Source organism: Triturus cristatus, chromosome 2_2 (genome assembly GCF_964204655.1).
Source record: "Triturus cristatus chromosome 2_2, aTriCri1.1, whole genome shotgun sequence".
Classification (NCBI taxonomy): Eukaryota; Metazoa; Chordata; class Amphibia; order Caudata; family Salamandridae; genus Triturus; species Triturus cristatus.
This window is the reverse complement of record NC_140582.1, coordinates 12444522-12460980: the sequence shown is the minus strand read 5'-3', so window position 1 is coordinate 12460980 and position 16459 is coordinate 12444522. Positions and strand designations below refer to the sequence as shown.

At 42.5% G+C, this 16459-nt stretch overlaps 1 protein-coding gene across 1 annotated transcript in view; it reads right to left on the bottom strand.

Moving 5' to 3' along the window:
* Positions 1-1027: 1027 nt before the first annotated feature.
* Positions 1028-16459, bottom strand: part of LOC146861750 (pro-neuregulin-1, membrane-bound isoform-like) — a 689810-nt gene continuing 674378 nt past the window's right edge. The window contains 1 exon segment of the mRNA XM_085640932.1: positions 1028-4244. Coding sequence (XP_085497058.1) covers positions 3584-4244 — 661 coding nt within the window. The 3' untranslated portion in view covers positions 1028-3583.

The window sequence follows — 16459 nt, the reverse complement described above, 5'->3', positions numbered from 1 at the left end:
CATACGGTCTACCTCGTGAACAAATACCTGTACACCGTGTGAACATAAGTCTTTGATTGGTACTATACCATACCATTTTGAGAAAGCCTGTTTGAAAAAATATGTGTTGGCCCCTTGAGTGGAATTTAATGATTACTGAGATGTTAGCTAAACTGACCTGAATCAAATTAAAGATTACTTTAAATATTACACCTATCACTTGGAATATATTTTTCACCACAGCTGTCTAAAACAAAGTGTGCCTACTACATTTGCCCATTGTCCCAACAGTTTTTTGACCATCCTCACTTTGGGTATCAATCTTCTGTTATCGGCAATGCTTAATTTGAGCAGGTGGTATCAGGTGAGGTCCACTGCCGCTCTTTTTGTGGGAACAAAAACACATTTTCCATCATTAAACTTTGAACCAGAGCAAGTGCAAGGAGGCAGCAAAACAGAAAGGTGAAAAATAGCAATAAAGGGAGAAACCAAGGTTGAGAAAGAACTTGGAGGAGTGAGATAAGAGGTTAGGGAGAGTATGTTAATGGAAAAGGCATGAGGTGAAATCAAGACTATACAGTCCTGGTATTCAGCAACCCATACATTTTACAGGGGCGCTGCAGACTTCTGACAAAGATATTTTCTCTGCAGTTACAAATTAATCATTGGTGATCGGATACAGGTTCAGCAGCTGATCACTGACGGTTTTAGTACCTCCAAACAAAACACAACTGGCACCCAACTAAAGGATACATGATATTTCTCTCAAATCTGCTGATTCCTCTTTATAATATTGGTACTTACATTTTCGGTATTGGAAATACATGAACATTCAGGGGCAGCATGACTTTTGGAATGCTCATCTTCTTGCATAATTTGAAATTGCTTTAACATATTGCTCTATACCTCTGATCACTATATGCTAAAAGAATGCCAGTTTATCACTTTCATACACATTTTTAGATGTTGACAGCTGTAGTAAAGTCAAATGATAAAAAGTATATGTCAAAATGTAAAAAAATACGGAGCATAAATAAAGGATTAATAATTGTGATAGTAAATACTTTAGTTTGTCTGGGTAACTTATGACATTCATTCTGTGCATATTTTCCATTACAGATACATTCTCTCTACTGAACAATAAATTATTTTTCAAAACACAAGGAAAATAGGATACGTTACATTTGGTAGGAAAAATCATCATTTTAAAATAATATGAAAACTCTCATTAGCTGTCCTAACATAAATAATAAAATCCATTATATTATTTACACTGTTACAAAAAAATTAAAGGATCGCTGATGCAGAATTCACAAGACAGTTAATGAGCTACGAATTACATCCATGAAGTGTATATGGTATTTACAAAACAATCTAAAATTCAACAGTGTAATATGCAGCCATTTTAATTACCTCAAAACTGCAGGTTTTTTAGGTATTTTAATGACGAAAGCCAATATAGTTGATGCGGCAAGATCAGGCTTGGTTTTGTTCACCAGTGTCAGGTTTCCAATTCTAAGATTTCCCATGCAATTTCGCTTCATGCATCCATTTGTAATCCACACTTGATACAGACGATAGACCCATGACCGCGATGGTAAGCACAGATAATCATTATGACGTTAGGATTTCAGATATAGAAACCAAAGGAAACAAAAACTTCACCCTAAAAAATAATACAGGCTATACAGACACAATCTAACACCCACATCAGCGGCATATGTGTAATACGACAAACAGGGAGTGGCAGGCAAGAGTACAAAAAACGAATTCTTGAAAAATATGAGCCACACTCGCACATTATTGAATGAAGCCGGTTGTCACACCCCCAGAACGAGAATATTGCTTTCACGTGGATGCAAAACCCTTAGCTCTATGAGGAACAGTTAAGACATCACATGAGAATATAGAAACAAAAGATAGTGCGCACCAAAAGTAATACTAAAGACAGAAATCCTGAATATTGATTTATGCACAATTATTTGCTTTGCTGAAAAACTAGAATAATGAAACATGTTTAACTTCTTTCTAAAAAAAGTATTATTCTTTATGGGATAAAGATAATTGTGAGTTTGCTAAATCTAAAATCTGAACATCTCGTGCTTATTTTTAAATACATACTCCAAAACATTTCAGCAATAGTTGTTGAATGACAAAAGGATATTTTATTCTTTATGTGCCAGAGTTTAGCAGGTGTGAAAAGCTTGGTGGTGTAAAAAGAAGCAACAGGAGGGTTTCTCGACCATTTAGAATAACTCATAAAACAAGGAAAGAAAGAGAAAAAACAAGTCTGTTTGTAAAAGGTGCAATATTTCCAACATTGGTATACAAACAGTAATAGTGTCATTGAACCGCTGGTCACATGCACATTCCTAACATACTGTTCTCATGCACTTCATCTGCCTAATTAATGCAAGCGTGCTTGTTTACATAAGTGGTTTTCAAATAAATATATTGTTAAGAAAATAGGTTGCACAGCTGCTATTTAAGCAACATTTTGGCTGTATTTTTAAGGTTTTTTGTTTTATTAAAAAAGTACACTTTGTTATACCCTTTAAGTAATAGAGCATTATGTAACAAGAACTTCCTATATACAATGCAAAGAATAGTCTCCACAGCAAATATGACAATTCATAAAAAGTGAATTTATAACAAGGTCACAGCCTTGTCAAACATATATCAAACTGAAAAAAATATTGCCAAAATTAAATATTAAACATTTAAAAACGTAGTCAAAAATAATTGCACCTTTATTATGTGGTTTTCATGTCCAGTTTAGTGCTCCTTGTAGTTTGAATAAAGAGAAGTTGTGTAATGTAGATGGGAGAGTCCTTGAAATATTTACTAGTAAAACATTTCAGGTTTAACTAGATTTCCACCCAACATGAAAACACTACACTCCCAGGTGAAAACTTAAAGCACACGGTGTTATAAACAAAAAATGGGAAAACCGTTCTAAAGAAGCAGTGGGCTTCAGGTTATAAATTTTCATCACATTATTATGTTTCCTAACATTTATTGTTATTTAATGTTGTTTTAGTAATCCTGCTGTGATTAATAGTTGCAGGCTGTTGAATCTAGTATTATTTTAGTGCCTGCTGAAACAAACCTCTTGGTTACAAGAAAGCAGACCAAACTGATATTCCATACTCAAAGCAAACACTAACCATGTATGGAGAAAAAAAGTATTAAGGGGTATTCTTTAAGTTACTGGGCTGATACATCTGGGTACTGCCTGAAGCACATCATGGAACTGCAGCAACACGTTCAAATCATATAGCCAATCCACACCATTAATGCAATAGACAACAAGTCACAAAAACTGATATTTGGAGGTTCTGAAAAAATACTGTGGAGTAGCAACGGCGAGAACTGTACAAAACCTGCTTTCAACATAATATAACAGAAAGGCACCATTGATATCGTTCTCATTTTGGAATACTGTAAAAAATGCTACATATGGCACATAACACATTTGTACATACATTTAATTTATAAAACATTTTCTGTCTAATTCTTAACAGTTCAAATAAAATAAATTGTTTAATTTAACAAGGGATAATTATATAAAATAAAGTTTTACAGGTGAATCTATGTTTATGTTCTATACAGCTATAGGGTCTTGATTAGCCATTACACTAGAGAGCCTTGCTTGCAATTCTTCTTGCGTAGAGAAACGACTTGTTGGGTTAGTCCTGCTTTCAGTCAACCGGTATGCAGTGGCTGAATCTAAGCTGGTTGCCAAGGGGTTTTGAATACTCAGGAATGGTGTATCTTCACCTATTCGTTCATCTTCTGTTTCACTCTCAGAGCTACAACTCTCAGAGCTTATGTCAGTGTCCATTTCCAGTCGATTGGATATATGACCATTGGGCTTCGTTCTTTTTGATCTCCTGCTGTTGACTAGTTTCTTTGTAGGCTCCTGTACTGGCTCATATTCCTGTGTGGTTTCATACTCTTCATCCTCCACTATCCTCAAAGGACTTGGTGGAAGACTTCCACTGTCATGGATAGGATTGTGGTGGTGGTAGGTCTGTAATTGCTGGGTATAGTAATGGTCGTACCTCTTATCCCGTATTCGAGGGGGTGACACCAGAAGCAGAGGCCTCTCTTCTTCCATGAATGGACTGACAGCCACTGAAGGGACTGAAACTGTTAGGCTGGATACCGGTGGAGATATTTCTGAATTAGGGGATCTTGGAGAACATGGTGTTTGGAAGTCCACCGGTGACATTCTAGCAGGCGTGGTCATGGCTGAGACATACCTAAATAGAAAACAGCAAACAATACCATTAAAAACCTACAAAGAAAGAGCTTATAATGACAGCTAAATTAATAAGCTTGATCCAGAGGAATATCCCTGCAATTGAAGGCTTTTGCTGCAGTTTTTTTCCAACATATGCTTTAATGACATTTAAAATGGCAGCGGTCTCCCTTATTTCCAAAGACTACTGACAGTTCTAGAATTAAGCTCATCAAAACACGGAACGCACAAATTTACAGTCGTAGATAACTATACTGCAATAATATCTTAGGACAGAGATTTTTATGATCTTCAATTAAATGATTCATTTTGTGAGTAAATGAATAAGCAACATAGCCAACATAGTTTTACAGTCAATTAGAACTATGAGATATTTTGAGAATTTTGTAACCTACTTCTAAACCCACCAACGCCTGCCCCAATAATGTCGACAAATTAAGAATCTTTAGGGAAAATGTTGTCACTAACTATGACAATACACTCTAATGTATTGTTTTAGTGTTTGAATAGCACCTTAAAACTTGCAAAGCCCAACATGGTTTCTGGGGGCTCCCTGACTGTGCTATTTATATAGTAACGAGTGAGTTACTAGTGCTCTCATTTGCACATGGCTCCTGGTCGTTCTTCAGACTGCATGGATGTGATGGTTTTGCTTGTAGTTTGGCTGACATTGGGCATGCTGAGTGAAGGTATGTGAGGCCTGACGATGTGTGGGCATGGAGCGTCAAATGACGCTGCATGCAATCATATGGTGTTGTGGACAATCTGAGAAAAGATGCAGTCACATGTGCACATATTTTGGTGGATAATTTCAAAGATAGGAGCCAATTGTGATGCTTATCGGAGTTATATTATGGTATTTGGAGTCTACGCTGTAGCATCAAAAAGGGCCCAAACTGTTGGAGCCACTGTTGCACCACCAAGAAAATATTAAATAGAGCCTACCTAGGAGTGACAGGCGACCAACCCTCCTACAGGCCTTGTTAAGTCAGCAGGAGGGTCATATGGAATAAATCCAGGAGCATCAATAGCCTGAACTCATTGAAGGACTGTGAAATCATCAGGAGAGTATGATATAGAGTACACCCTGAAGTAATAAGGGACCATACCTGCTGCCGGCAATGTTATGTCCATAGGGTGTTAACAAAGTGGGAGTGCTGAGTTTAGGGGAAGGAACGCCTGTATGTAATCTATGCAGAAATTGCAGAAAGCCCAACTGACTAGAGAGACACGTTGGCAAAACTAGAGGAGTGCTGCTAGAGTTCCATGTACAGGTAACGGTGCACAAATCGAGAGGAGTCACTGTTTTTTTTGTTTGATCTGTTTATTGATTTTTGCAGAAAGAAAAGGACATGGATATAGCGCATATATGCATGTGGTATTCGCTCAGGGGTGTCACACTGCCCTACTACAATAGTTAACCACATTGGATTATTACAAATGATTCAGCTTGTTGATACAGTGGCTCAGTAACTTAATACATAAATCGGTTAACATGTGTAGCCTGTATTCATGTTTCAACCACGCTTCAGCAGTCCCATACTTTACAATGATACTAAAGGAAATAAATTACATTGTGGTTAAACGTGTGTTGTCTTGTTAATCCTTAGTGTACTCACCAACCTCAGGCATACTAATACTCAGAGCGTCCTTCCCCAGATAGGTAGTAAGTGCATATGGTAGGCTACAAGACCAGCATGTTCCCCCACACCCCACCCACCTGTTTATATAGCTCTACATGAGTCGTGACACACAGTTTGCCCCGCAATGTGGATATTTGTCCTCTGTTCTCACCTAGACATCGGTTCCCCGATGGGGGAGATGTCTGTTTCTAAGTCAGGGTGTACAGACATTTGAAGAGCTATGAGGATCAAGTTCCAACTGTCTGATATAGAAATCTTGCGTAACCCTAGAGTGTCCTCCCTATAGAGGGATACACCCTCAGCTTTTGCCCAATTGAGAGCAGGTCCAGGCTAAAAGAGGAGGTGGATCACCAGATTTCCAACACCTCGTTATGAGCCCTTTAGCCACTCCAAGGCCCAGATCTAGGAATCGATTTGTGGCTCTGTGTTTTATATCACATGTGAATATCCATAGTATGCATGTTTCCCATGTGTTCGAGAGTTGCCTATGTGTGCAGTCGGATAGATGCTGTGTTACCCCCTTCCAGTATTGTTGTAGTTTAGGACATGACCATAACATATGTATGATGTCAGCTTTGTGATGAGAACACCTAGGACAACCCATATCATGTCTATGAAAGTAAAAATAGATTTTTTCCGGGGTCAGGTATGCTCTGTGTATTAAATAGTATTGTATCAGTCTGGACCTGACATTGCGAGGGATATGAGTGGGGTTTGCCAGAGTTGTATTCCATTCCGTGTCTGTGCCTGGACGGCCTAGATCAGTCTACCATTTAGGGCGTACCGGAGTCAGGTCTATTGCTGTGTGTAGAAATAATCCATCTGCAAACCAATGAGTAAGATGTTGGCCTTCTTCCATAACATTTATATACTGGAGCACTAGATGTGTCTGTAATTCTTACGTTATATATCCCTATTTATGGCCCAATAGACTAATCCACAAGGCGTGTGTGAGACAGTGTCTTGGAGACATTCCTTCCTCCTGTGTCAGAACATTGTAAGGCAGGAGTGCACCGTCCCAGTAGAGATCGTTCAGTGTGTGTATACCTGAGGAGTGCCAAGCAGCAAAATCAGTCAGGGACATTTTTGCATTGCCTGAGGATCCCTAGCAAACGGAATTGCTGGGGCATATGGTTTGATGTTTCTGGTGAGGAACAGGGATCTATGAAAGCAGCGACTGGCCACTTGTAGCAGCAGGGGGAAGGAGCCAGACTTTCTGCTACAGGGGTGAAGCAAAGAGAGAATAGTGTTTAATATGTATGGAGCGTCGTCCCCAGCTGTATCCGATAAATTTAGTCCCGCCGCCCATCGGCCCAACCATTGAAGTTATGAAGCTAAGTAGTAATGCTCTAGATTGGGTACCGCTAGTCCTCCCTCATCTGACAGTAGGTATAGCTTTGTGAGTGCTACTCTGCATCTTGATGTGTTCCATATTAATTCATGTAGCATGCGCTCAATAGGTCGGAAAAAGGAGGGCGGTAAATAGAACGTTAAGTTGGTGAAATAATAAAGAAGTATAGGGAGCACCACCATCTGAATGAGCGATACCCTTCCTGCCACCGAGAAAGCAAGCGTCTTCCATAAAGTCATCTGTGATGACAGAAAAGTGAGGGCCCTGGTAGGATTGCCATCTAGTAAGTCCTGGTCATCGTGATACACCCTGATGCCCAGGCAGCGAAACATGGTGGACTGCCAAGTGACCGAGACACCATTGACTATAAGCATCGGGTCAGGTGTGTGTGGAACAAATGTGAAAAGACATGATTTTCCCCAGTTAACTCATAACCCTGATAGACGGACAAAGAGAGCAGGCGTATTGGGTATTACATCCGGGATCCTCCCAACATCATTTATATATAATAGCAGGTTGTCTGCGATTAGAGAAATCGCATGTATGTTTCCTCCCAGTGGGATGCCCATATTTCTGCAGAGGCTTGCATGGCCAACGCCTGCGGCTCAATAGCTAATGAAAAGAGGAGAGGTGAGAAGGGACAGCCCTGTCTAGTGCCTCTTCCCAAAGCCACAGGCTGTGATACCATTCGACCCTTCCTGACCCTCACAGCTGAGCTGTTAAATAATAACTTGACGGGAGTGGTAAAGAGGGATCCCAAACCGTATCCGGGCAGGACACTGAAGAGAAAGGGGCACTCAACAGTGTCAAATGCCTTTTCAAGATCGAGCACCATAAAGCCAGAACGGGGGCAGACATGAGGAGCATATCGCATGACGCGAAACAGCCGGCGCAGGTTAAAAGAAGTAGAGCAGTCCGGAACAAACCTTTTCTCATTACCATGTACCAATTACCATTACCAAAGGTGCTAGCAGCCCAGCCAGCATGCTAGCCTCCACCTGATAGTCCACATTTAGTAGCGCCAATGGGCGGTAGGAACAGAGTTGGATGGTATCTCTGTCTGATTTCAGAAGCGTAACCAGTGTGGCTTCACACAAAGAATTTGGTAGGCGTTATGAGTGCAGTACCTCATCATATATCTGCTGTAGTGCTGGTGATAGGATGCCCGGGTAGGTTTTATAAAACTGGGACGGAAGCCCACCCGGGCCCGGCACTTTCCCTGAGGCTAGGGATCTAATCGCTTCCTGAATTTCAGCTGTCCTGATGGATGCATCCAATTTCATACATTGTTGAGCGGTTAGTTTAGAGAATGGGAGGCCGTCCAAGAAACTATTCAACTCCAGGTCGGAAGCTTCCATGGTTGTTTGGTATAGTGAGCTGAAATGGAGAACCTGTACTCTATGTATTTCCTGCTGGGTATATCTCATTAACCCATTAGGGGATTATAACGCTGTAATGGGGTGCACGGCTTCTCCTATCGGATCAGCCATGCAAGTAGGGTTCCAAAGCAATCCGCTTTCGCATGCGTCTTGGCCGAATGTGCCGTATAATTTTGGCACCTCAGTCTTTTTATCAGAGATGTGGGCATCGTCCTTGCTGTCAAAAGCTCCGAGGTGCAGGAGTGGTCAGTGAAAATATGGGGCTCAAGTGTTAGCAGTTCATATTCCAGCAGTTGTAGTTTGCTTTCCACCTGCCTCCTAATTTCACAACCCGGGCCCAGGCAGTTGTCTCTCAATGTCACCTTAAAGACATCCCACTCCACCAGGACAGATGTCTCTGTACCTGCATTATGGGCCAAATTATCCTCAGTGGCAGTGAGGAGAGATTCTTGAAAGGGTGGGTCCTCCAGCATAGCAGTCTGATAAGTTGGTGAAATGTTAGAGTTGAGGGGGAGGGGCTGTGTAGCCTATGCTAATGATACGTACTAAGGATTATGATGGGAGTGTGTGCGACCTAGATATTCAGCCTAAATCACGTATGGCAGCAGGTTGGATGTGCACAAAATCATGTCAATGTGAACATTCAGAGTGTGTGGGGTAGAGTAGATGGAGTATACAAATGTGTTAGGATTGCGATGCCTCCATATAGCCCCCATCGAATGGCCCAGTTACTGAGTAACGAGGCTCAAGTAGATGCCACCGTGCCTCCCAGCCGTGGGAATGAGCGATCCATTGAGAGGAGTCACTGTTAAGCCACCAGGGAGAGTACATTGGAGTCTACCGAAGAGTAAAGAGTGAAGGAGATCAACAAGACTGAAAGTACTATTCGTTCACTGAAAGAGAAACACTACAAGAACTCTTTCTAGGAATTTCAGAATCAATCTCCTTGGATGTACAAGGTATATGATTAGTGTACAGTCCACTTTAGCAGCATTACTGGCAAAGATAAAATTATATACTACAGTGTACTGGCCCAGAAAGGGAGGTGAAGCACACCAGGGAGTTGAGGTAGTCTTCCTTATTGTGTGTTCCTGTTGTAGAACTACATTTTTGAAGAGGAGAGGGATAGGGGAAAAGTTCAAGGAAAAAAGACTGAGGATGAGGTTGCAATGTGTTTTGGCAAAGGCTCTTTCAGGCCTCAAAAAGGCCTAAACATGGACATCTGCTCAGGAAGTAGCCCTTAAGCTTTCTGCCTTTTTATTTCAATGCCAGGTCTGGCCGTCCGAAAGGAGGGCTTGACTAGCGGGCTTGTCAGTGAAGGAAACAGGACAGGGGTCAAATGTATGGCTTCATGAAACAGGAAAGAGCTGAGGACAAACCCTATATTCTAGAATGAAAACAGGCAGACAGAAAACAAACAGTGAACACAAATCCTGTCAGATGGATACATTACAATTGAGATCAGCACCACAATTTACATACACGAGTGTAAAGGACCACTATTAAGACACTACGAAAGACCAAGCCCGTAGCCAGAACTATATTTTTAGGGGGGCGTGGCCCTCAGCTTTGACCAAACATTAAAGCTGTGCACTATAGGTGCATTCATTACCAAATACATGCAGGAAAGAAGGTGCACTATACAAGGTTTTAAAGTCCATAGTGCTTTTTGGTGCTTTTTATTATTGATATGATTTTTATTGGTTGTACTACAAAATATCGACCCCCAGAGCGCCGTAGTACAAACATATCGAGGACAAAATGTTAAAAGATAGGTGCATAGATGAAAGTATAGATTTATTACTCCTAACATATATATTCACACACGCACTCACAGACTGTGACAGACTCATTCAGAGAATCATAAACCCACTGACAGTCCCACCCGACACTAACAAACCCACTCACAGACCCACTGAGACTCACACACCCACTCAAAGACCCACTTAGTGATTTGTGCATCCACTGACATATTCACTTAAGTACAGACTCAAAAACCCACTCAGACACTGATGTACCCACTGGCAGAACCACTCAGAGACTGATGCACACACACACACAGATCCACTAAGAGACTCAGTCCCCACTGCCACTTATTCACTAACGCACCCAATAAGAGTCCTACTCAGAGACTAAGACACCCAATGGCAGAGCCACTCAGACACTGATGCACCCACTGATAGACCCAGTCAGACTCAGACACCAACTCACAGACCTATTCAAACAGTGACGCATCCAGTGACAGACCCACTCAGATACTGGTGCATCCAGTGACAAGACCCACTCAGAGACTATGACACCAACTCACAGATGCATGCAGACACTGATGCACCCACTCACAGATCCACTGAGACTCACACAGCCAGAGACCCACTCACAGACCCAGAGATTCAGACACCCACTCACAGACCCACTCGACAATAACATACCCACTCACAGACCCAGACACCAACTCAGTTACTCATGCACCCACTCACATGCCCACTAAGACAGTGATGCACCCAGTCACAGACACATTCAGAGACTCAAACTTCCACTGACAAACCCACTCACACACTGACACATCAGCTGACAGACCCATTCAAAGACTCAGATACCAACTGACAGACCCATTCAGAGACTCATGCACCCATTGACATGCCCACCCAGACACTAATACACTCAGTTAAAGACCACTAAGACACTCAATGACATACCCACTCATACAGTGATGCACCCAGTGACAGACCAACTCGGAAACTCAGACACCCAGTCACAGACCCAGTCAGACACTGATGCTCCCACTAGCAGAGCCATTCACAGACTCAGACACCCATTCACAGCGTTACTCAGAGATTGATGCACGCACTCACAGATTCTTTCAGAGACTGAGACCCACCCACAGATACATGCAGAAACGAATGCACCCATTCACAGAGCCACTGAGAAACTCAGACATCCACTCACTGATAGATGCATAGACACTCACAGACTCATGCGCCCTGTCACACTTGCCACTCAAATAGTCATACACGATGTAAGAGACACATTCAGACAGTTAGACATATTTTTTAGTTAGTTAGATAGTAATGTATGTAGTGTGATAGAATATTTTTTTATGCATACATATTTTGTCACCTTCTGACAAGATACACATAAGACCAGATGCAGAGTTTAAGGTTTAAATCTTTTTATTTAATAAACCAAACCACAGCTGCTGGCATCAAAGGCATAGAGATAGATGTATTCTTATGGTGATGCAGTAACCCAATTCCCCTTTTCCCCCATCCTTTCCCCCTCCCCATGAGAAACCATGTTAGGGGAAGAAAAGGGGTACTGAAACCCAAAAAAACTTTAGATCTTCAACATGGATCTAAACCAGGTTAGTGAGAGGTTCCGTAACCCGAAGAAGGCACAGGTAATGTCACGGAGCTCAACAGGGAAAGGAACGGGCACCAAAGGTCCGGAAAGGTGGGCCCCATATTCACTAGTTAGAGGGAGATACGTTCCATGCCCAACACATACCATATTCAGTGTAGCCACCCGTGGTAGGTGGTCGTCTGTTCTGAACCCCCATGGGATAGTATGTTCTGCAAGGCCACACCTAGAGCCAGATCTATCTGCCTTCCTTTGTGGATTTAAGTGGGAATGTGAATGTGTTGGGTAAGCCCAGAATGACATATGCGGAGAGTGAGGCAGTTGTGTATCGAAGTGGGTGTCAATGTCATTGAGGACCTGTGTCCAATAAGACGTATGTTTGGGACAGTCCCACAACAAGTGAGTTAGTGTGCCTATGAAGCCACAGTCTTGCCAACAGTCGGGCTTACGGGCTGGGTTGCATTTGTGTGGTCTGGGGGGCTGAAAGTTATAAGTGAGTAGCGATTTTGGTCACTTTTTCAATGCTGGAGACATTAAGAGCTATGTCGCGCGCGATGGAAAATGTCACCTCATTCCCTCTGAGTTAGCGTGCACCCCAATTCTGATTCTCAGCGCTTGTGCCTGTGAAATTTGGACATCAGCTCCGGCGGACGCAAACGGTTGTAAAGCTCAGTAATGAGGCGGGCGTTAAAAGTTTTTGAGAGCAGCAATTTTTCGTAGGGGTGAAGTTCCTTTAGGAGTTAGGGTGAATTATATAGTGCAAAATGTCGCACTTGGTGATAGTGGTAACATTTGGATTCCGGCAAGTCTAGATCCAAACGGAGGCTCTTGAAGGACAAAGGGCCCTCTCCGTCAGATGCAGAGTTTTAAGTTGCTTAGAAACACCCTGTTGCCTTCATCTGTAACGTGAACTCCATCACTTCTATAGATTCCATGCATGTCAAAACGCTGGTTGTTGTTGTAGATGGAACCCATGTTAAGGCCTTAGAGAAATGCAGAAACAGTTTAATTAACATGTTTCCTGGCTTTGTGGACAGGATTGATTCTGACCACTTCTGTTTCTGCCTTTGGCATATGGCATATGGTGGAGTATACAAAGGCAGTGTGAGGGATAATTAATTCTGCATAGGAATCTTCCATTAGAATTTCTAGTCCTACCACAGTCAGTGTGCCTATGTCATTGCCACCACAGTGCACAATCATGAAGCTAGGAGGTTGGGAATTCACAATGCTTTTAACCAAATATAGCAATTGATGCCACTTTGACCCTCTCTTACCAATCCATTTAATGTCCACATTAGGCAAACTCAAGTCTCTGTCAATACCACTATTTTTAGCAGCTTCTCTAGCCCAGAAGACATAGCTGTGGCCCACAATCAAAACTCTAACCATTTTGAAGTGAAGCAGCAGTAGCAGACTGGAGAAGGTTGGTGCTCAAGGAGGCCGTTTTCCAAATGTAAGGCAATTAAAATTGAGGCGTTTTCCTGGTTTAAAAAAATTAATTGGATGTTGTGAACATGTAGGTGAATAAAATTAGGTAGTGTGTTGAGAGGATTAGTAACTACATCTGTGATTGGTTCTGATAAATACAAATTGTAATACAGACATGGATATGCTTTTTAACTTGTAGAATAAAAACCACACCTGCTGCAGCTCATTTAGTAACAAGTATGGCCCTTCTAGAATGTGGTGTGAACTTGTGACCTAATGGTTTCTAGTAGGTTGGCCAGGAGAATGTGCTAAGAATATATAGGGGAAGGGCATTAAAAAGACACAGTTCACTATTTCCTTAAATATGAGGTATTTAGACATATTTTACTATAAGAAGGGTTTCATTTCCTAGTGAGGGCTTGCTAAAAAAGTGTAGTGTACTGTTAAAATTATAAAAGTGCCTGCCGGGGAGAGCATCGGATTGCAGAAACACTCCAGCCACATGGCGTCTGCAGCTCTGGGCTGCTGTGTTGGCTCGGGCGCAGTGCGAGAGAACAGCTCGGCGGTGGAGCCTGGGTCATGACCCGAGTCCCGGAACTGTATGAGGGCACATCGCACTCATGCCTGCACCGGATATCCTGCAGTCGGAGTCTGAGGAGTGAGCGGGCTCTGACAACCGAACGGAGAACCGTGGGCTCCCCTCCCCGTCACTCCTGTCGGCAGAGCCCGGACAAGCACCGTGAAGACAGGGCTCGGTCTCCAGGGCGCCTCCAGGTGGTGTCAGGCAGCTCCTGATGGCAATGTTCCTGAACGGGGGTGAGTGTCGGTGCTGGTGAGGAGAGGCCCCCTCGGGCATGCAGTGTGACTGTCAGCCCCCCGCACTGTGTTTGACGCTGTTATTTGGCAACTCTGTCTTGCTTGCTGGAGGCTAGGCCCAGGGAATAGCCTACCAGTCCCCTCGGGACACCGTGACCCTTAACCTGAAACTTGAGGTCCTGCTGGTGGCCCAGTATTGAGTGGGGTGCCCGTGAAACCAACCGAGGGGGCAGGAGTAAGACTACAGCCCCCGAGAGAACTGAGGCTGCAGCCGCCCACGTCATTTTGTGGGCGCTTGGAGGGGCTTATTTGAGCTGCAGGGGGCTTCCGCTGCGCAAGATGCTAGTGAAAACGACAGAGGGGGCAGGAGCAAGACTAGACGCGCCAGAGAGGACCGTGGCTGCCGCCGCCCATGTCATTCCTTGTCCGCCGGAGGTGCCTATTTGAGCTGCTGAGGATGCGTGTGTGCCTGGGCGAAGACCATGCCAAGAACGGGCCCATCTGCGCCCATTAGAGCATGGAGGGGGCTGGGTCCGGCCCGTCCACTTTTAGGCTTAGGCTGATGAATCCAAAATATTTACGTGGACACCAGCCTTTGGATTAGAGGTACTTTCTCTCTAAATTTCTATTGTTTGATAATGGGTAAACAAAAGGCACAAGGGGTCTGTATAGCATCTCATACCTCAACTGCGATTGACACTATGTTGGCTAAAGCAGTTGGGGCAATTCCTGACGAAATAGTACTGGTAGAGTGTAGACTCTCCTTGGATCTGAGATGTCCCGTAAGCGCTTTGTAGATGAGGTGCAGATTGCACCTCCTGTACTACAGCTCGCCCTACTTCACCGATACCACCACTACATAAATACCTCTCCGATAGATAGCGGGACCCGTGATTGCGCATCTACTGTTGCCCAAACATGTCTAAACCCTTCTAAAATCCCATGAGCTAACCAGCCTGCAAAGAAAAAAGTGGAAATCAGTAATGGTCACTAGAGGGGCTACAGCACCAATTGCGTCCAAAATAACAATCACTGAGTAGCTTCGAGAAGAGTTCACTTTCACACTGGTCAAAACATCATTGTGAGTCACAGGTATCCCAAACAGAGGGACCCCTTTATACAGTAGAACATGGTGATTTGGAAAAGAGGGGACCCCTACGAAAAACAATGAGGCTTGCCAGCTGTAGGGAAAATTACATTGAGGGGGGAAGACAATTGTTAAATGCAAGTGATTCAATAATTAAAGTTCATGAATTTCAGGCTACAGATCAATAATAATACATACAACTAAGTGCACTATGGTAAATATACACACATAACCATGTTATTTGATTGTTTAAATGTATCCAAAGTTCTTTATTCAAAGTGTTAAAGATACTTATTATTCATTATCAAAATATATTTTTTCCAGTTCATCTGCTCCTTTTTTTATTCATATATTCAACATACAGTGAAGTTAACTAATTGTCTCTGTGTATTTTATGTGTTTATGTACATGTTTTTCATGGATTTATGATTGTGTTATAATATGTCTTATATGTAAAACAATATTTATCAGAAAATCTTAAAAAACAAAAAAACATATTTTGATATTGATTTATAAGTATCTTTAACACTTTGAATAAAGAACTTTTGATAAATTTAAACAATCAAATAACATGGTTATGTGTGTATATTTACCATAGCGCACTTAGTTGTATGTATTATTATTGACCTGTAGCCTAAAATTCATGACCTTTAATTACTGAATCACTTGCATTTAGCAATTGTGTTCCCCCTTACATTAGAACATGGTGCCATGATCTCCTTACTCAACTCAATTTTTGACCAAAAACTTCACCCAATTATAAAGCGATTGGAGTCAATTGAGAGACCACTAGCCAACCGGTATGACTCAAATACAATATCTAACAGCATGCCCAATGCATATCCTAACTCGATCCCAACTCATTAAAGTTGCTTTCAAACAGTGGTCCTGATATCATGCTTAAACCAGAGAGGGTGCCTAACCCATACTAAAGTGCCCCTTCCAAGAAGGAATTTGACTATACTGTGGAAATTGCAGATAATCACTGTTAGCATGAGCTGAAGCCATTTTGGTTGTGGCATCTAGAGACGACTGGAGGCTCAACGCAGACACTGACCGAAAGTATCGGTCCATTCCTCTGCTGGACTACTCCATGGGGCATGTTTAGCAACAAGCCAACTAATGCTCTAAGAGGGAATCCCCCTCTCACAT